Source organism: Sorghum bicolor, chromosome 9 (genome assembly GCF_000003195.3).
Source record: "Sorghum bicolor cultivar BTx623 chromosome 9, Sorghum_bicolor_NCBIv3, whole genome shotgun sequence".
NCBI classification, from domain to species: Eukaryota; Viridiplantae; Streptophyta; class Magnoliopsida; order Poales; family Poaceae; genus Sorghum; species Sorghum bicolor.
This window is the reverse complement of record NC_012878.2, coordinates 39,748,555-39,768,753: the sequence shown is the minus strand read 5'-3', so window position 1 is coordinate 39,768,753 and position 20,199 is coordinate 39,748,555. Positions and strand designations below refer to the sequence as shown.

Below are 20,199 nucleotides of genomic sequence, written 5' to 3'. Positions count from 1 at the left end.
TTGGAGGCATTGTACCTTGATCTCGCTTTCCAACTCCGGCGATCACCGGAACTTTCTTTCTGGAACTGCTCCTGGCCTTCTCTTGGCAGAGCGCTGATAACGTGTTGTAATAGATAGGAACAGTAGAAAGTAAAAGTGGACATATCACTTTATTAATGAACAGTGAATGTATATATATACAAGCCCCCGATGGAGCAGTTCCCAGAGAGGAGAGGATTCCCGCTCCCACGATCTCCATATCCGTTCCAGGAAGAGTGGGAGCGTGAGAGAGGGAACCGTCATTAGCAGTTGCTAATTGTCCACTAATTGATCACTTAGAATATTAAGAATATTCTTAACACAGATGTCCCCGCCTCCCTGGACGGTATCCGTGGCCTCGGTACGTAGTCAAGAATTTCTCTAGTACTTACGTCTAGAAGATTATGTGCATGTTTTTATTGCTAATTTAGGCCCTGTTTAGTTCTCCACCCAAAATTTTGTCATCCATCCCATCGAATCTTCGGACACATGCATAAAACATTAAATATATATAAAAAAATAAACTAATTACACAGTTTGGTTGAAAATCACGAGATGAATCTTTTAAGCCTAGTTACTCCATGATTAGTCTTAAGTGCTACAGTAACCCACATGTGCTAATTATAGATTAATTATGCTTAATAGATTTGTCTTGCAGTTTCCTGGCGAGCTATGTAATTTGTTTTTTATTAGTTTCTAAAGACCTCTCATGACATGTTTCCGACACATCCGATGTGACATCCAAAAAATTTTCATCTCTAATCTAAACAGGTAGAAATGCATGTTTCATTCACTCCCATGAATAATCTGCATCTCTTCAGATACTGAGGCACTTCAGATACTGTTAAGTTGAATATTGAGGCCTTGTTTAGTTCCGAAAAGATTTCGGATTTCGATATTGTAGCATTTTCGTTTTTATTTAACAAATTTTATCCAATTATAGACTAACTAGGCTCAAAAGATTCATCTCGTGATTTACAGATAAACTGTGCAATTAGTTTTTGTTTTCGTCTATATCTAATACTTTATGCATGTACCCTAAGATTCTCGATGTGACAGAAATCTTAATTTTTTTTATTTTTGGTGTGAACTAAACAAGACCTGAGGCACTTGAAAAAGCATCTCCTCTAAGACTATCTCCAACAATCGTCACCCAAAATACAAGATCTATTTGTCCTTTGGGTAACGCTACAGGTAAAAGATTTCATACCTATTTTTAGTCTTCTCCAACAACAAGACCTAAAAGGCAACACTCTCTGCAAATGGGTCTCGAGGAGAGAGAATACCCAAATTTGGGTTATGCCTCTCCTGATACCCAAAATAGGTGTTATGTATGGGTACTCTGTTGGAGGCTATAGGTATTGTGTTAGAAACCTATTTTGGGTTTGGGTTCCAAATAGCTCTCCTATTGGAGACAGCCTAACAACCTATAATAAGTGGTTATGGTTATGTGATATAGCCTCTACCCATAGTATCTTGTGAAGGAACCGCTTGAGATGTTTTAAAGGGCAGCATGCATGCATGATGTATCGTCGTTGGCTAAGGCCTTGTTCAGTTGGCAAAAACTGGTGAAAAACGACACTGTAGCACTTTCGTTTTTATTTGACAAACATTATCTAATTATAGAGTAACTAGGCTCAAAAGATTCATCTCACGGTTTACAGATGAACTGTGCAAATAGTTTTTGTTTTCATGTATATTTAATGCTCCATGCATGTGCCGCAAGATTCGATGTGACAGGAAATCTTGAAAAATTTTGCGAACTAAACAAGGCCTAATGACGCGATGAATTCCTTCATTCTGCTTTTCTCCGGGTGGATAACGACGTGACTCTCGTAGCTGCTGCTAGCCTGCAACGCACGCAAGCCGGCTGTAGCAAGTTGCTAAAAGGAAAAGATATCAGCACCTGCGCCACAGGAGTAATAATAATATTAATTAATGAATAATGGATGGAGTAGTAGAGGGCAGCAACTTGACGGCGAAGAAGAGACGGCATGCGTCACAGGTGACGTTTGACCGGCGCCTTCGTCCCCACGGCAGCGCAGTGTGCTGCGGTTCTCGCCACCGCTGACACGCCATGTGTGCCGTGTGCGTTCCTTTCCCCGACAACTGGGTCCACCAGCCGTGAAAGCGCCAGCACCGGGGGAAGGGTACTGTGGTCATTTGGAGTACTACTAGACCTTATTTGGTTAAAAAAACTTTTTTAAAAAAAATTCAAAATTTCTTGTCACATCGAATCTTGTAGTGCATGTATAGAGAATTAAATATAGATAAAAATGATAACTAATTGCATAATTTATCTGTAATTTATGAGACGAATCTTTTGAGCTTAGCTAGTCTATGATTGAACAATATTTGTCAAATACAAATAAAAGTGCAATAGTATCTATTTTGCAAAAAAAAAATTCAAACTATAAACAAGACTACAAGGAAAGGAAGAAGTAAGGATGCGAATATGCACATTCTTCTCTAATCTAATTTAGTGAATTAAATAAAAAAGAAAAAATATTTATTTAGTTTATTAGAGTAAAAAAATCAAAGAAGAGGAAGACCCACTGTAGCGGTCAGTCCTGACTCAGATGACAGACGAGACGACGCACGGCGTTACGGTGGGCGTCCGCCGCCCTCTGTTTGCAACGATTACTTCCTTCGGTCCGCAACAAATATTAAATATAGATAGAAATAAAAATTAATTACACAGTTTATTTATAATTTATAAAAAAAATTGTTAAACTTAATTAATTATAATTAAATATTATTTATCACATATAAGCAAAAGTATTATAATATTTATTTTGTAAAAAATTTTAGAACTAAGGCCTTGTTTACTTCTACCTAAAAATAAAAAAAATTAAGATTCCTCGTCACATCGAATTTTTATACGCATGCATGAAGTATTAAATATAGATGAAAATAAAAACTAATTGTATAGTTTGGTTGAAATTGACGAGACGAATCTTTTGAGCCAAATTAAGCTCTAAGCATGGCATATATATAGCAGTATTTTACTCTACTGTTTCCACCGTTTGCCTTCCTGCGAGAGGAATTTCCATCCACGACATTACAATGTGATGTGACACTCAAGTTTGACCTTTTTTTAAAATTTACTCCTTGTTTAATTGGGTGTAAAAATTTTTAAGGTGTCACATTTTATAAGATGTCGAAAAAAGTATTTAGATATTAATAAAAACTAATTACATAACTCGTTTAGAAACTGCGAGACGAATTTATTAAGTCTAATTAATCTGTCATTAACACATGTGGGTTACAGTAGCACTTAAGGTTAATCATAGATTAATTAGGCTTAAAAGATTCGTCTCGTGATTTCTAACTAAATTGTGTGATTAGTTTATTTTTTATCTATATTTAATATTTTATGTATATGTCTGAATATTCGATGTGATGAGTAAAAACTTTTTGAGTTGGGAACTAAACAAGACCAGAGTATGTATATTATTGTCAAACAAGTGGCCTGTCGCTAGAGGTCCCCAAACACAACACGCCGGCCATACAGACTATATCCTCTCGGTTTCACACAGACGACAGCGAAATTATGCGCTGGCTTTAATTTCCAGATCATTTTCCAGTTAATCTAAACAGAAGGCCGTGGCTACAAAATTATGTGCTGCGTTGCGGCGTTGCCATTAGGATTAGGTGCGTACTCCCCTTCTCTCGGACAGTTACGTATATAATGCAGGAACATATATTCATGTCTTGACATATGTTTTGTTTTAAAAAAACATAAGAAACACTAGAAACATTGAATCATGGATCAGCTAGTTTCTTATCGGAGGTTGGGTGAATTGATCATAGATTATATTTGCACGAATTATCATAAATCAGCTGGTTGAGTTCGTTGTGGTGGAACCTGCCAACCTGGATTTAAATTTTTGACTTGGCAAAGGTGCTCGTATTTTTCTAGATTTATTCCAGGATTTAACAACGCTATATTTTCAGTGCTAGACAATGTCTCTGTCGGCAACGAGACGCTATGGTAACTTCACGAATTTCTTGATCTGTCGGTTCAGTCTTTCAGAAGGTGCTCATAGAGATAGGTTTTACACACGTGTGTTCATAGAAATAAGTGTTCGTGTGTTGTGAATGTATGTGTTGCACTGTGCAATTTAAAAAAGGATATATTTTAATTTGTGAGTAAAGCTAGCTCTGGTTCTACGCTGGTCGTCAGCAGTTTCATTGGAATCGGTCTTTGGTAAAAGGAATGTGGACAAAAATGTTGTTCAACACATGCTTAAGCATCAGATCAGTTCAGTCATCTTACAAATCTTAATCCATGTCGTTGACAGGAGAAGACCAAAAGTCTTTTCTTGTTGGAGATTTCCTGTGAATTCAAACACGGTTGAAGCCGACGGGACTAAATCAACAAGCTCACATTCATGCATCACAGCACCTCACCACAAACTATCTACTGTTTTTTACTGACAGCATGCATGTCTCAAAGATTCACGGCAGTCTTGGGGTTGACATTGAATCGAATAAAAACACTAGAAACATAATCAAATCAGTGCTTAAAATAAGACTCTTTAATTTAATGTGTGTTTGAATTCAAAGTCCTACAGCAAAGCATACCCTTGGTATAAGTATGTCTCTAATCAAAACCATAATAAGATGGTAATAAATGAGATGTCCATAGATAGGATTATTGTCGTATCGAGATCGCGCAGAGTTAGCCCCATTTGGTTTGCTCAGTTGAAGTTTAACTCCTGTCACATTAAATGTTTAGATACATGCATGAGGTATTAAATATGGACTATTTATGAAACTAAAAACACAGGTAGAGAGTAATTTGCGAGATGAATCTTTTAAGCTTAGTTAGTTCATGATTGGACACTAATCACTTTAACACTCCCAACCAAACACCCCCTTAAGCAACGTTTGTCAACATGTAAATAATCATTAGAGCAAATTAGACAATAGCATTTATTTACTAATTTTCAAACGCTAAGGAAAGCTATAGTAAGGTACTTGAAGCTTTTACTTCACCAAGTTCATCAGTGAATGAAAACCACGTTTATTTCTTTTAGTCCACAAATGTTCAGCATAAAGATCTTCTATATGTCGCCCTTTAATTTTTTTATGAGAATTACACAGCACAACACAGACACTTACAATGTATGCACAATCACCTCTATGAACACATGTACGCAAATCATATGCATATAAACACATCCAAGGGATTGAGATGACACAAGATTCACTTAATTTGTCTTACGTAAACGTGCAAGGCATGACCTCATGAATCAAAATTAGCCACTTGACAAAATCATGAGATATGATTGTACCATCAAATCCATGGGCACAAAGGTTCATTAAAAATAATTAACTTGTTAGCTATTAGTAGTTGAGACTTTTTCTAAAATCTATATAATTAAAGTGAATACCGATAAGTTCCGATAAGCTCCTTTAGTTTCCGATAGATCAGTGGGCGCTCACCTAAACGAGATTGCGTCACTCTAGTGTTCCCTAGGCTTGCCAAACTAGGGCACCCTCTCATGCTATAGAGATGAAACACAAAAAAGGAGAGATAAATGAACATGATATAAAGTATATCCAGCGTCTTCATCAACCGCTGAGTAGTGTCCTTTATGTTACTAGTGGAGGGCACGCGCCCTCGCGTGCGACTGCATAAGACCTTAGTTTGGTTCATGGTGTGATAGCGTTCCTATGGAGGATAAGTATGGAACATACAATAGTTGCGGCGGTGCCGAATGTGAGAGTTTTGAGAGGCCAAAGTCCAATATAATGAGGATAATTATACATATGGAATATTACATCCAATTTAGAGTTTAAGTTCGCTAGCACCACAGATATGTAGCCCAAATATATAGGTGCAGAAAACAACTAAAGTTTGCTACATGGCGAAGTATAGTGTGTATACAAAAGCATTATAGAGTGTTGGACAGAGATATTATACAGGGTCATTAGTAAGTGGATTGCAGCCTTTGTTAGACTTGGATATAGACTTGAGAATTATGGAAGACAACATCCACTTCAACCAATGGTGTGTCATATTTCTGGTCAAACTCCAAGCGTCTGTAGTCCTTTTTGAACCACCTTGTCTACAGTCTTTGAAGGATTATCATTCTCAGACATTATTTTAGGTAAAATTGAGAAACAATACTAATCAATTAGCCATGTTGAATTAGACCAAACTGTATGCATGGAACCGTTTAAAGAGACAAGGCGCCCAATGTTCATGTAGAAAAAATTAAACAGGCAATCACTCCTCCCCTAATCTGATGTGAATTAGAACAACCTATATGCATGGAACCTTTCAAAAAAACAAGGCTTCCAATGTTGCTGTACAAATCAGGTACCAAAAAAGTAAACAGGCAATCACACCTCCCCTAATCCTGATAGGGTTCCAAAAAAACAGTCAAAGCAAGCACCAAGTCGGATGAAGCAAATAGCTATGTCTAAACTAAAGAATTCATCTACATTTAAGTATTAGTTAATTGCACTTACCATATGCGCTACTGCAATTGGGCAATGCTGTTGGGTGGACTTATATATATAGCTAGAATTAAAACAATAAAAATCAATAGAGCAGCAGATGAACCTGTGCACCTGCAAAACGGTAAAGGAATTATGTAAGTGTCCAAAAAAGAGCAGCATATTTGCAACCTGAGATGCAAGGACTACTAAAACCTGCAACCCATAACTAAAGTGAAACTTCTTGAAAATTACTACTTACAATTCAGTGCATAATAGTACCTGACTTATTGGAGCCTTGGGCGGTTCAGTTGAGCTTATCTGTTAATTTCGTCACATGCACCATACACCAAAAGTGCTTTCATGGAAACTCTGATGTAATCTGAAATGATCTCAAACCATGTTGGTTGCCCATACATACAAACATAAAGAAGAATTAAGGAACCTGCCAAAAAATGTTTAGAAACATTTTTGAAGACTCACAGAACCTTCCATCATTGTCTACCTTCTCCAAGTTAATTTAAACACTCATTGGTAGAACTGACACATATATGTGGGCATACAAGAAGATGCCATTGTAGAAACATGTTTCTGTAAACAGTTGAAAAATAATAAAAGGGCAAAATATGTGACATGTTATCGCCACTTCTTTGTAGAAAAATAATAAAAGGACAAGAACAGCTAACATCATATATCATATGTACAAGATCACGAGGCATATATAGGAAGGAAATGTGGTGAGAAGTGATAACAAAATCCAAGAAAAGATGATAAAAGGAAAAAGGAGAGAAAAACACATAGAAATGTCTCTCCACTTAAATGTTTGTATAATTTTTATGCATAAAAAATGCAAACATCTGAATTCAATCATTTGCATGAATAACACAGCCAATTGAATGTATGTCTATGCAATTGTTGCTCTTAACTGTAACCAGTTTCATTCCTGCAGGCATTGGCCTATGCATAGTCATGATGTACAGCTATCAGCATTGAAGAATCTTTTCAGTACTGTCTGACCAAAAAAACACATAGCATTATGTACATAATAATTTTCAGTTATATATGACACTACCGACTATACAAAACATGCAATAGAGACAGGAAGCACTTCTTTGAATCTTTTTTCGGTTAAGAAAATGAGGTGAGACCGTAAATGAAGCCTTAACTATAGAAATAACAAAAAGTTCTAATTCTAATAAAAGGAATATGCTGATAATACAATAGGTAAAGCAGACATGCACAACTACTTAGATAAGCAAGGCAGTTAAAGTGATGAAGTAACATTAGAAGCACACATGGAGGTCATGGATAATAGACTTAAATAAGCAGTGCTGAAAGCAATGAATCCTGACCACTGATAGCTAAGGTACTCATTGATTCTCTTTAACTGCTGAAGCCTAACACAGATAGCACAACAATGATCTTGAGTTGATGAAATACAATATGGAGAGCAACACAACGGCCTGTTAGAAACCGGACATGTTAAAAATAGCCTGTGTCAAAATATTGACACTCATGGGGGAAAAAATATCAGCAACTATATCCCTGTTTTTTGGTACGAGATCTCTTAAATCCAAACATACGCAGCATGTGAAGGCAGAAAAATGACAGTAGGTCCTTGTCATTCATGGTAGGATAGTAGGATCTCGGTATAATAATTTACGAAAAAGACAGTACCAATAAAACTATGTGTTTGAATGTTTTTTTCATTGATGAATTATATTTTCATCATGAAGATTTCACTTTTTTGTAGAGCAGCTTTTTTTCCCGAGACAAAATCTTAATAACCAAAGATCAAGATTTTAAAAAGATATGTACGTAAGCAATGAGCTGAGGACAAAACCCAAAAATGAAAGCTGGTGTGCTATGAACTGTACCTCGCTGTAATCTCAAGCCTTCATGGAGAAACCAGCAAATGACACTCTTTTTTATATGTATACCTCTATAAAGTGTCTTAGACAACAGGTAACAAGCTAGCAGGCAAAAAGCTTTCATGCAAATTCATGAATAGAGAAAGGTACTTAATGTACAGACAAATATAAGAAAGAAAAAATATGCACTACAAGCAGTGATACAAACTAAATATGTGCAAAACCAGGTATTTCTAAAACAAAGGTAATGAATAATGATCTATCACATCTCCTTGCAGCATGAACACAGATGGTACTACACCATGCATGATGCTGGAATCTTGGAGGGAAGTCAGAAGCCATGGTGGACACATGTGAACATGAAAAGCAGAAATAGAAATGGAGAAATAGTTGTCTATTCGGATACCTGGGAACAAACAAAAGAATAATGTAACCTCTGGATTGTAATAATGTAAAAAGGAGAAATAGCATGAAAGTTCCCGAGAAATGTAGATATGGAGAGAATACCCAAAAAAGCAGCAATTCCATTCTAGGTGAAGTTCTTGGTAGTAGTATGTGCTATTAAATAGACTACGGGATTGGCAATAGAAACATAGTAATAAAAACTCTGCATTGTAGCTACAAAATCTATCTGTTACATGTATTAGCAGCACCCTATCACCACTGAGCTGAGTACAGTCACGAAGATGGAAAGCAAAGAATATGAAAGCTGGGAAAACATAGATAGAATAGCATCAACACGAAGACTGAATTATCAACTAAATCAATCCAGAATTGACCTACAGTTCTGCACTTATATATTGAAATTAAATTTCGTGACGCCGAAGAAACCACCAGCACATGTAGCATCAACCCTCAGCATGGATATTTATTGACAACCACTGCAAATGAGCAGTGCCCGTAGCAAGAATCCTCACCAGGGATCTGTATTGAGTAAAGCATCTTTTTTTTGCCTCTAATGCTATGCAGCAGGATTAGCCCAAGGAAAAAAGCACTCTTTGTCCTCTATATATTGACGGAGGCACCGCCCGGCCACCCGGGTGGCCGGCCAGGCTCGTGGCTAACATTCAAAAAGAAAATCTTTATATCAAAGTAGACCCGTGTAATTTTCTATCTAAATATTTTTGCACAATAAAAATTTTGTGGGCTCCTAAATGCTTTAGGCTCCGCTAATGCCTCTATACAATAGAGGCAACAGGGTGCAACTCTTAAATTGCTAATGAAATTTATTGTTTGAAAAAATTTACAGATGGCATAGAATAAAAAAATTAGCATGCTACACCTTAAGTAGCATTAGCTTTAGAGCAGGAGCACATCAAACATACTAACATTAATACCAACTACTAAATAGACATGGAATTTTTAAAGGAACTGCATCATCAAGAATCTCTACTCGAAGACAGTGATAATCAAGCAAGATTATATAATACCGCTAGCTGAACCTAACAGGAGAATATCATGCCCAGAACCAAATGGTGGAGCCAACATGACAAGATAGTAAATCTTAAATGAACAAAGCACAAAGCACAGATATTACGGGTACCGCCTATGCAAACAATTTCAAGGCTAACCCTTTTTTTGTTGATGTCCTATAAGAGATAGGATCTGTACAAAATTACAACAGGAAACAAACTCTTTTGTCTGGCCATAACCTTCATAGACAGGAGCAAGGAATCCCATTAGTTCCATATATACAGACAAACTCGATACTGTATGATAACATGTCAGCTTGAAAACCAACATATGTGCAACCTCCATATTCAGGAAACAATATTTCAGTGATAATTAATTCGAGGTATTTCATTGAGGAGGAAATCCATCCTAGTTTATGAAAGGGCCAAAAATTTGTCACCGGCTTCCTGTCCTTGTAAGAATTAAGATTATGTCTGTATGTCTTCTTTGTTTCATTACAAAAGTGCAGTGGTCAGTAAACATGTTTTGAATATTTTCATTACAAAAGTGCAGTGGTCGCTAAACATGTTTTGAAAAAGATTCAGTACAGAAAAATATATGACGGGAGCCATATTCAAGTTCTGCCCAATGGGTGAAAAGAAATATAGTAGCTGCAGCATAGAGATTTGGTTATTGTGGGCATCCATGAGTTAAAATAACGTGTTGCACGAATAATAAAAAGTTTGGACTGAGGAATGCTCTTGCTTACCTCATGCTCTAAATCGGACAATGTAAGCACTGCTGCCGCACATGGAAGGTCATGTTCCAGAACTTTGAACTGGTGCAGCTTACAACACACCAAACCAAGGGCATGCAGCGAACAACGAAGATACCTCAACAAAAACCGAAATATGCATTCATAAATTAAACAGTAAGTGTGTCGATTCGATCAAGAAAGCACAAATCGGACAAGAAAACAACGTTTAATCCTAACCCTAGGGCACATCAAGAACCTCACCTGCGAGGGAGTTGCACGGGGTGCAAGATCCTTCTCCGGTCGGCCCTCAGAGGGGAGCGAATGCGGCAGTGGTGGATTTGGCTCAGGTATCTGGCTGGCGGAGAAGGAGCGACGCTGGTAGATCGTCACAAGGGGAAGCGCTGGCGAGGACAGCGAGAGGGAGGCGGAGGGATGCGCGAGGAGGAGGCCGAGGCCGAGGCCATCGCTGGTGCACTGGAGGGCGGTCGCCACGGCATCCCGGCCGGCGCGACGCCAGATGTGGAGAGGGAAGGGCGTCGTCGCTTCGTCCGCCACCGCGTCGGGACTCCGGAGGAACCGAGAGAGAGAGGATGGGGAGAGGTATGCGTGTGCATTTTTTTTCTTCTTTTTTTTTGAAGCTGAGGGGGAAGAGGCCTTTTTTTTTGTGGGTCCTCCATCGCAACAGTACCTCAAGCTGACGTGGATAGCCTCGTCTCCCGGAGAATTCCACGGATATAATGTGTAGAGTAGGCTAGCTATAGGCACCCTCTCATATCAAATATTTTAGTTTTTCAAGCATATTCAATAACTGACCTCAAGAAGACTGGTTATACATATTATGGCCTCTTAGAGGGAAAAAGCCAACTAGTATATATTATTGATATGCATATATAAAATGTCATCCAAGGACTATATCAAAACAATGAAAATCAAATATACATGAAAAAGAATTACTAGACCAGAAAGTTTGATAGGGAAAGAAAGGTCAGAAAAGTATAATCTTTGAGCCCTACGGTTTTCTGAAATTTTTTTCTGTCCTAGTACCACAGGTCCAACTGAATATCATGTAGTCCTGCTTGCAAGTCATTCTGATTCCTTCTCTCAAGGTTTAGGTCATATTTGACAGATGACTTGCCAACTATGCACGTGTACAACCCCGATTTCAAAATGTTATATTCTATAATACAGTTTGCATGCAGTACATAATTATTGAGTTGGTCCATCAAATAAGCAAGGTCATGGATGTGACAGTGATCTTCTTGAAACGCGAATTGTTTAGTTTATAGTACAACAAAAGGGTACACGTCGCCTGCCCTTGGCAATACTCAACCTCGTCATGGCCACATGTCAAGGAGATTTGAGAAAACAATGTGCTGACTGCAACATGATCCGCTGGTCTCATCGCTGTTCAACGGATCAGACCAAAGTGAATTGAATAAATGTTATCCGTTATCTGAAGTCAGGGATACCTATCTCCTTGAATGTTGCTTTTTTTAGTATTCCTTGAATGTGGCATGACCTCTGACTAGCCATTTTAATCAATATATATATATAGTAGTAGAAAGTAATACTGCTGGAATGTTCTTTTTTATTCATTCAAGAACTCTACTTTGGTGCTCTAGTCTCGGTTTTGCAGAGTTTTAGGACCACGAGCGTCAGGGCATTGCTACTGTAATCTTCCGTTTTCAAGCCTTCCTCACTTGAACACCTAAGAACATCTCCAACAACTTCCTAATACCATCCTTTATCCCTATAAAACTATCATATCGAGGGAGATGAGACAATTTCATTGCTCCAACAGCTTCTCCATAGTTCTTCCTTTTTTTGTTACCGAAAAGATGTTCATCTCCCCCCACCCCCAAAAAAAATAAAGAGGAGTTGCATCTCCCCCAATAGTGCTAGGACCACAACAAATGTCATTTTCTTTCTCCCACATCCTCTATTCCGATACGTGGGTGTCGTCTATTTTCGAAAAGACTATTGACGATCTGCTGGAGCATCTTTCCTAATATTCCAAAAGGCACTATTAATGATCACCAACACCGTTCTATTGGAGATGAATTATTGATGAGCCGCTGGAGATGCTCTAAACAGCCAAGGTTCCGCATCCAAATTAAGCATACATTTTGATTTTCTTAATACAATTTTGAATGAAATTTACAAAAATATATCATCGATAAGCTTTTTTAAAAAAACACAATATAGAAAAATCTTTCACCATAGAACGACTTTACTTTGTGTTTTGTCCCATGGGAAGCCGGCACGGCTCTTAAAAATTATACTCCCTCTGTTAAAAAGTGGAAGTTTCGTTGTCAAATAATTCCAAATTTACCAAATATTTTGAAAATAGTTCCGTATTTATCTTTTAAATAGATTCATTTTAAAAATATATTCAATGATTAGATTGGTTAAATTTGCGACTGTTTGACTTCGTAAAATTTTCTTTCATTTTAGGGCAGAGGGACTAATTTTTGCTTCCATTTTCGTCCAATCAGTAAGCAACTTCAAGATATCGTCTGTCGGAGGCGGCGATTTTGAGTTGGTCCGGCCGGGGTACGGCACGGCTGTCACTCAGGGAGGCAGGCTGCCGGCACGGCGTTGTCATGGCCGTGGGCCAGCCGGAGCAATTTCCTGTCGGTCCACCCAAATCACGTTTAAAGTTAAATTTCGTTTATAACAAAAGAATATCATGTTTCCCAAATTTCGTTCTATCAAAGGACGATTTCATCTATAATACGTATATAATTTCCAATTTCTAATTCCGTTGCGTACCCTGCTTCCCTACCAATCGAAGCCGATCTCCGCTAGCAACTTCGTTCACATGCCCTGCAACATTCAAGGCCGTCCTACCCTCTAGCGTCTAAAATTGTAATCCAGCGCCGTTCCAATTTGTAATTTGTAATAACAAATAACAATGGAGTTTAGCTGCAAAACAGCAATATCCTGACAGCCTTTTGCCTCCAAAAATTATATAGAATGGCTCTAAAACGAAGCAGGACCAATTTACAGAGTGATTTAAAATAAGCCCACAAAATGGATTTTCAACATTAGATATGCTTGGTTTGATAGGGAAATGAAAAAAAAAACAGGTGTAAAAATGAATTAATAAATATAATTAAACATGGCCAAGTCATAATCCCCTTGTTTTTTCAAGCAGACACTGAGTACACTGTACTTTGAAGCATCCAAATGGGCTTACAACATTTACTTGATTGCTGGCACGCACAGTAGTATCCCAATCGAAAGCAGTCCCAGCATGCTCAAGTTGCTGGGACTGACACTAGATTAACCACAACTTTGTAATTACCTGAAAATATAAATTCAATTCTGTCATTAAACACCTGAGGAACTCCATTGCGCTACAGAGCATGCAACAGTGGCACACGGAATGACAAAGGTCAGGATATCTAATCACCACAAGCTCAGTAGTGATACATGCATAAACCACCAAGTAATTCAACCCTAAAGTCCCAACACTAAGGAAATTTTATCCTAGGGATAGGGTTTAGGGTTAGGGAAATATTAGGTATCATGAAAAAGCGAGCAACAGCTTATACAAAACTTTCTTACCCTGTGAATCTCCTAGCTAAATAACTCAAGTTGTAACTGATTGTTATTGGTTGGCGTCATCATTTTCATCATCAGAGTCTGAGTCACTTGCATTGTATCCTGAAATTTAAGAAGTCAGGGAAAGAAAACGTTTAAAACCCAAGATGTGAAAACCTTTAAATGAGATCAACTCAAACAAACTTTATTGATGAAATACCTGGACGTTTCATGCCAACCCTCAAAGCTGAAGACCTGAACCTTGATGCCCTATCCATCCATTGTTTTCCCTGTATATAGAAGACAATAATATAAGGAAATAAGAGGAGAAAGTACAATCAGAGTAGTATAGCTAATGGGGCAGAGGAACTTTGAAACCACCACATGCAGACAGACAAAAAAGGGACATGAATTTGTAAACACTTCCCATTTTTTTTTTTTGCAAAATGGACACTGTGGCACTTTCGTTTGTATTTGACAAATATTGTCTAACCATTGACTAACTAGGCTCAAAAGATTCGTCTCGCAAATTACAGGCAAACTGTGCAATTAGTTATTTTTTAATCTATATTTAATGCTCCATGCATGTGCCGCAAGATTTGATGTGACGGGGAATCTGAAAATTGTTGCAAAATTTTTTTGGGAACTAAACAAGGCCTATATAAGATACAAAACCATCAAGCGTATCATTAATCCAAGGAAATATTCAAGCGTATATAAGATACAAAACCATCAAGCGTATCATTAATCCAAGGAAATATTCAGATTCAACCATCACAAAATTCAACAGTGAAGTGCACTTTTATTTGTGATTTACACAACAGATGCAAAACTACATAAGTGCATACCTAGGCTCTACTAAGAAATATGAGAAAAGAATGGCCAGATACAGATCACAAAAATGGGTCAAAAATAAAAATAACATGATCATCTAAAAGTAGTGCAGTCAGACCTTCTTTTCCTCTAGGTCTGAATGACCAAATCAGTGATTAAACACTAAGTACAAGTCCACAGCCCACCTAGTTCCTATGTACTTCTTAAGCTTTCCTTGAAGTAGGGTGAGCAAGTTCTCACTACCTTGTTTCAATGGGAGTTCCACTTGAAAAGAGATCCAACATAAGAGGAACCATGTGGGTTTTCATTATCATCATTTAAAAGAAATACCCAAACTTGAGTTAAGACAACTTAGGCCTTGTTTAGTTTGGGAAAAAATTTGGATTTCGCCACTGTAGCACTTTCGTTTGTTTGTGGCAAATATTATCTAATCATAGACTAACTAGGATCAAAAGATTCGTCTCGTGATTTATAGGTAAACTGCGTAATTAGTTTTTGTTTTCGTCTATATTTAATGCTTCATGCATGTGCCGCAAGATTCGATGTGATGGGGAATCTTGAAAAATTTTGGGAACTAAACAAGGCCTTAAACCAGGGTGGTGCATATGGATTCCAACTTACTATAGTTCGTTAAATAATAGTATACTAGGGAGCTCAGAGCCCCTAAATCTTAATAATCAACACTAGTGCAACCATGTAAACCTCTAAATGCATTCTCTCAAGAACTCAGACCTCAATGATTATAAAATGGTAAAAGATCGATACAACTACGATGAAATCCTCTAGTTGATTAAGTTCTGTTTGGTTTGCACCCACACCAGCTTGCCTAGTCCAGCCAGCACACTCAGATGTAAGATTTTTAGGGAAAAAAATTGGGTGCGGGGAGACTGCACCGTGTTTCTGTGGGCACCCCAGTCCGGACTCGATCAAACGGCAAGCAAACTAGATGCAAGCCGTGTGCTGATAGCTGGAGGTTACAAGCGGTGCGGAGGATGAGCCACGGTGGCCATACTTCGTTGGATTGGATACGTGTCTCCCGCACCCAATTTTTTTCCGATTTTTGAAGCCCATGGCGTCAGATATGCTTTGTGACCGAGGTTCCCAAGTCAACAAGCCATACAAGTGGCTCAGCCGGTGTTTCAACTTTGAACCATTGCCATGCCATGGTGAGATCGATACTTAGCATACTGGCTTTTGAATGTATACCTAGTTCCTATGTACTTCTTAAGCTTTTGTTGAATGATAGTCGGGTGAGCAAGTTCTCACTCCCTTGTTTCAATGGGAGTTCCACTTGAAATTTGAAAAGAGATCCAACATAAGAGGAACTATGTAGTTTTTCAACTCCCGGCTGGAAGGTAGATCTAATGACAAGGGCTAGAAGAAGGGTACAAGTACAATCTGTTCTCATTGGGATGCTCATTTACTTGGCTACTATGGCTTTTGATTTTCCTCCATGGGCTATCAAAGCGGTGGATACTCTTTTCTGGACAGATCGGTGGCTCCATGGCAATGCATTGCAGACCTTGCCCCTCGCCTTTTCGCAGCTATCCCTAAAAGGAGGGTTAAGCAGCGCACTGTCCGAGACGTCCTCACTAACCGGGCTTGGATTTCGGACATTCAAGGAGCTCTCACATTTGGTGTGGTTGTTGACTACCTTCATTTATGGGATCTACTGATGGATTTTCAGCTGCAGCCGGAGGTTGAGGATAGACACTTTTGGAGGCTCTCCTCCAATGGACAATATTGGTTAAGTTGGAATACGAAGGTTTCTTTTTCTTTTTTGGGTTCTACTCTTTTTGGACCGTGCGAAAGGATTTGGAAATCAAGGGCACCGCCCAAATGTCGCTTCATTGTGTGGCTGGTCCCACACAATAAGTGCTCGACGGCTGATCACCTAGCACGTCATGGGCAACTTCATCCGGAGTACTGTCCCCTTTGTGACCAAGAAGAGGGTACTATCAACCATCTCCTTGTCCACTGTGTGTTCGCAAGAGAATTTTGGTTCAATCTATTCAGACAGGTCTTCAGACCTTGCCCCCTCAGCCTACAGAATTATCCTTCCATGCTTGGAGGGAGAAAGCTAGCAGCAGCACCGTTGATGGGTTGATGACGCAGGAATTAATTCGCTCATTATACTCGGAGCTTGAACTATATGGAACCATCGCAATGGGTATGTTTTTTTATGGAGCAGCTCCAAACTTAGCTCGTACTCTGATCATAGCTGGCAAGAAGTGCCGCTTGTGGTCTATGGCATGGGCTCGAGGGGGCTATCATTCTTGACTGCCCTCCTCCCCAGCATTTAGAGTGTTTAGCTCAGTAGTGGTCCCCTTGTGTGGTTTTTGTCATGGGTGCAAATGTAATCCTTTTAACTGTTGGGGCGTGACAGCATGTGGGTGGTGTTTGTGGGATTGTTTGGGCTCTTGCCCTTTTCTCTTCTTAGGGGCTGTTTGGGACTGCTCCGCAAACTCCATCGTGGAGCATCTCCATAAAAACTAGAGTTTGTGGAGCACCTCTTTAGGTGCTCTCACAATTCCACCCTCTTTCCTCGAATAGAGTGCGTGGAGCTGAAATCGTTTGGATAAAAAACATGGAGCAGAGCTCAAAAACGTGGAGCGGAGCATTCGCAAACACCCCCTTTAGTATAAAGAGGCACAGCTCTCCTGCGTTTTTGAGGAAAAAAATGTATACCTAGTGTGCTATTTTTCTGAGATGTGAAAACTGAAAAGGAGGATAGAAGGCCAGGTTCACCACGCAACACATCAATCACATTCTGCTTCCTTATATACTCCAAGAAAAAAAAGAAATTTCACCATTCATAGAGCACTGATATTGTTACCTATATATGTATTTTTAGAACTGTAAAAGCATATCCATAGATAAAGAAAAGAAGCATTCTAGTCTACTTTTGAACTTACTCGCCAAACTCTATCGCCCGTGACAAAGTCAAGGACCCAGATGACATGGATGTACAAGTTTAGGGCTTAAATATCAAAATTTGAAAGGACCAAAATGTCACCGCTGGGAAAGTTCAAGGACTGTTTGTCAATTTATATTTTATATATTTTATACCAGTAAAGTAGTGATTTTTAACCTAAAGTAAACCCAAATTCACATATCCACGGAAAGTAGATAATGAACAGATCCACCAAAAGAACTCCGGCTTAAGAGAGAATCAAAGCATTTTAAGCCTATTATTGTTAGTGGCAAAACAAAAAAAAAACAGTAATGAACAGAACAACTTCTATGTCAATCAACCTTAAGCTCCAAGGAATTGCACACAGGACACAACCACAAACATGAAGTTAACAACAAAAAATATATAATTTCATCACCAAGTAAAAAAAGCAACACCTATGCAGCACTAACAAACACCACGGCTTGTGCTCAAAACTGAGAAACAACTGTTCTTGTCAACAGATTGCACAAAAGGCCCAGAAAAGCAGCAGTTGACCAGTCTGGAACTACAAAAGCTTGTTGAATCCCATTGGATGTAGTATCTTAACTGCCAACAAAGCAACTTAAGGCTGGATCTGAATCACTAGGATAGATTATGATGAAATACTAATATTAATGTTGCATCTGCCAAAAATTCAACAACTAAGTTCCCAAATTTTCAGGCAGAAAGAGAAACGAAGCTCCCCATACTCTGTTTCTGTCGTGGTTTAATCATGAAACAGGGCGTCCCTTAATCTTTTTTTCTTTAGAAACGACTCAAAATTCTCCCACCCAGGAAGCAAGTCCACATATTAAAACCCCTACACATCTGAATCTTGGCTGAATCAGGTAAACCCAGTACCCAGGAGTCCCTTAAGATCGTCCAAACAGAAAAATCATCGCTATGAAAAGGAGAAACTACAATAAATTAAATTAAACAGGGAAGCTGAATCGAATCCCCATCTACATACCTAGGACAGACAACTAAATAAGGAACCTGAATCAAAAGAGATCTCATTTTAAACAAGGTGCGTTGCTATACCTTGTACTCGTTCTTCGGGGTTCCGTAACCCGAGAAGAACATCTGCGCTACAAGCACCTGGTTGGCGATGTCCCCTTTGCGCGCCTCCTTGTACGCGTCCTGGAACCAGCGCTGGACGCAGTCGCCGACCACCTCCGACAGCGGCCTCCGCTCGCTCTCCGACCCGCCGACTCCATTGACGCCCTCCATCGCTTCGTCCCTCCCGATGTAGGGTTCGTCGCCGGCGGCGGCAAGGGCTTGGGGGCTTCCTCCGAGCTTCAGGAGTGCCGCAGCCGACGACGGGTTGGGGAAAAAAAAAGAAAAAGAAAACAAAAAGGAAGAAAGAGCGAGGGGCGAGCCGCGGAAAATACAAATAGCCGGCGAGCAAGGGGCGTTTGTGTAAAATTGCTGTGCGCTTGGCTTTGGGTTTTTGCCCTTTTCTACAACTTGCCTGCGCAACCTGCGGGATGAGTCGGCAGAAAGAGCCGCCACCGCACGCGGTTTTCGAAGCGGATGCGGTGCTCTGTACTCGGAACCGGACAGCTTCCGACGCTTCACCACGCTCACAGGGCGCTCTAATAAATATGCATAACTGGTAAAACCTCTACTAAAATTGGTCTAAGTATCTTTTTCAATAAATTTTCTTAAAAATATCAATATTATACATATTTTTTTATAAATTGAGTCAAACTTATAACACGAAAACTTAAAATAATATTTTTTAGACAAAGGAAGTACATAAATTACTGTGTTTTTTAAGATAATGAAATACTCCGAGGTTTTCGTGCCTTTCTAATCTACCCCTCTGTCCCCAATTAAGTGTTTTTCTAGTTTTCGTGCCACAAGTTTGACCCGATTTACAGAAAATACATATAATATTTATATATCTAAATAAACTTGTTAAAAAACTAGGCCCAAAGATCTTTCTGGTGATATTAATTATGTACCACAAATATTAATATTTTTTAATATATATTTAGTCAAAGTTATTTCTCAGGAAGTGTAAACGATACATATTTTGGGACGGAGGGAGTATATCCCATTATCCATATCTCTGATCTTTAATAATAATAATAATAATAATAATAATAATAATAATAATAATAATAATAATAATAATAATAATAATAATAATAATAATAATAATAATAATAATAATAATAATAATAATAATAATAATAATAATAATAATAATAATAATAATAATAATAATAATAATAATAATAATAATAATAATAATAATAATAATAATAATAATAATAATAATAATAATAATAATAATAATAATAATAATAATAATAATAATAATAATAATAATAATAATAATAATAATAATAATAATAATAATAATAATAATAATAATAATAATAATAATA

The 20,199-nt window shown here is 38.2% G+C and overlaps 1 protein-coding gene and 1 long non-coding RNA gene across 6 annotated transcripts; both read right to left on the bottom strand.

Annotated features, from left to right (window-relative positions):
* Positions 3,897–11,116, bottom strand: LOC110430233. 5 transcript variants are annotated; one of them, XR_002447561.1, is made up of 4 exons: positions 6,751–11,116; positions 6,502–6,603; positions 4,606–4,739; positions 3,897–4,520 (listed from the first exon to the last, which is right to left on the bottom strand). It is a non-coding gene; the product is annotated as an uncharacterized LOC110430233 (long non-coding RNA). The 5 variants fall into 5 exon arrangements; XR_002447559.1 differs by having other exon boundaries at positions 4,510–4,739; XR_002447560.1 differs by lacking the exons at positions 3,897–4,520; positions 4,606–4,739 and adding an exon at positions 5,754–6,102.
* Positions 13,563–19,223, bottom strand: LOC8066776. The gene is made up of 4 exons (XM_002439551.2): positions 18,845–19,223; positions 14,255–14,324; positions 14,059–14,157; positions 13,563–13,795 (listed from the first exon to the last, which is right to left on the bottom strand). The coding sequence occupies exons 1-3, from the start codon at positions 19,031–19,033 to the stop codon at positions 14,102–14,104; spliced, it is 315 nt and encodes a 104-aa protein (XP_002439596.1). The 5' UTR covers positions 19,034–19,223; the 3' UTR covers positions 13,563–13,795; positions 14,059–14,101.

What these genes read in the sequence shown, in the direction of transcription:
- LOC8066776 (XM_002439551.2), bottom strand. Translation starts at nt 19,033, where the DNA reads ATGGAGGGCGTCAATGGAGTCGGCGGGTCGGAGAGCGAGCGGAGGCCG. An exon ending in CCCCGAAGAACGAGTACAAG is followed by an intron (nt 14,325 to 18,844) that starts GTATAGCAACGC and finishes TTCTATATACAG; the next exon opens with GGAAAACAATGGATGGATAG. An exon ending in GGTTGGCATGAAACGTCCAG is followed by an intron (nt 14,158 to 14,254) that starts GTATTTCATCAA and finishes CTTAAATTTCAG; the next exon opens with GATACAATGCAAGTGACTCA.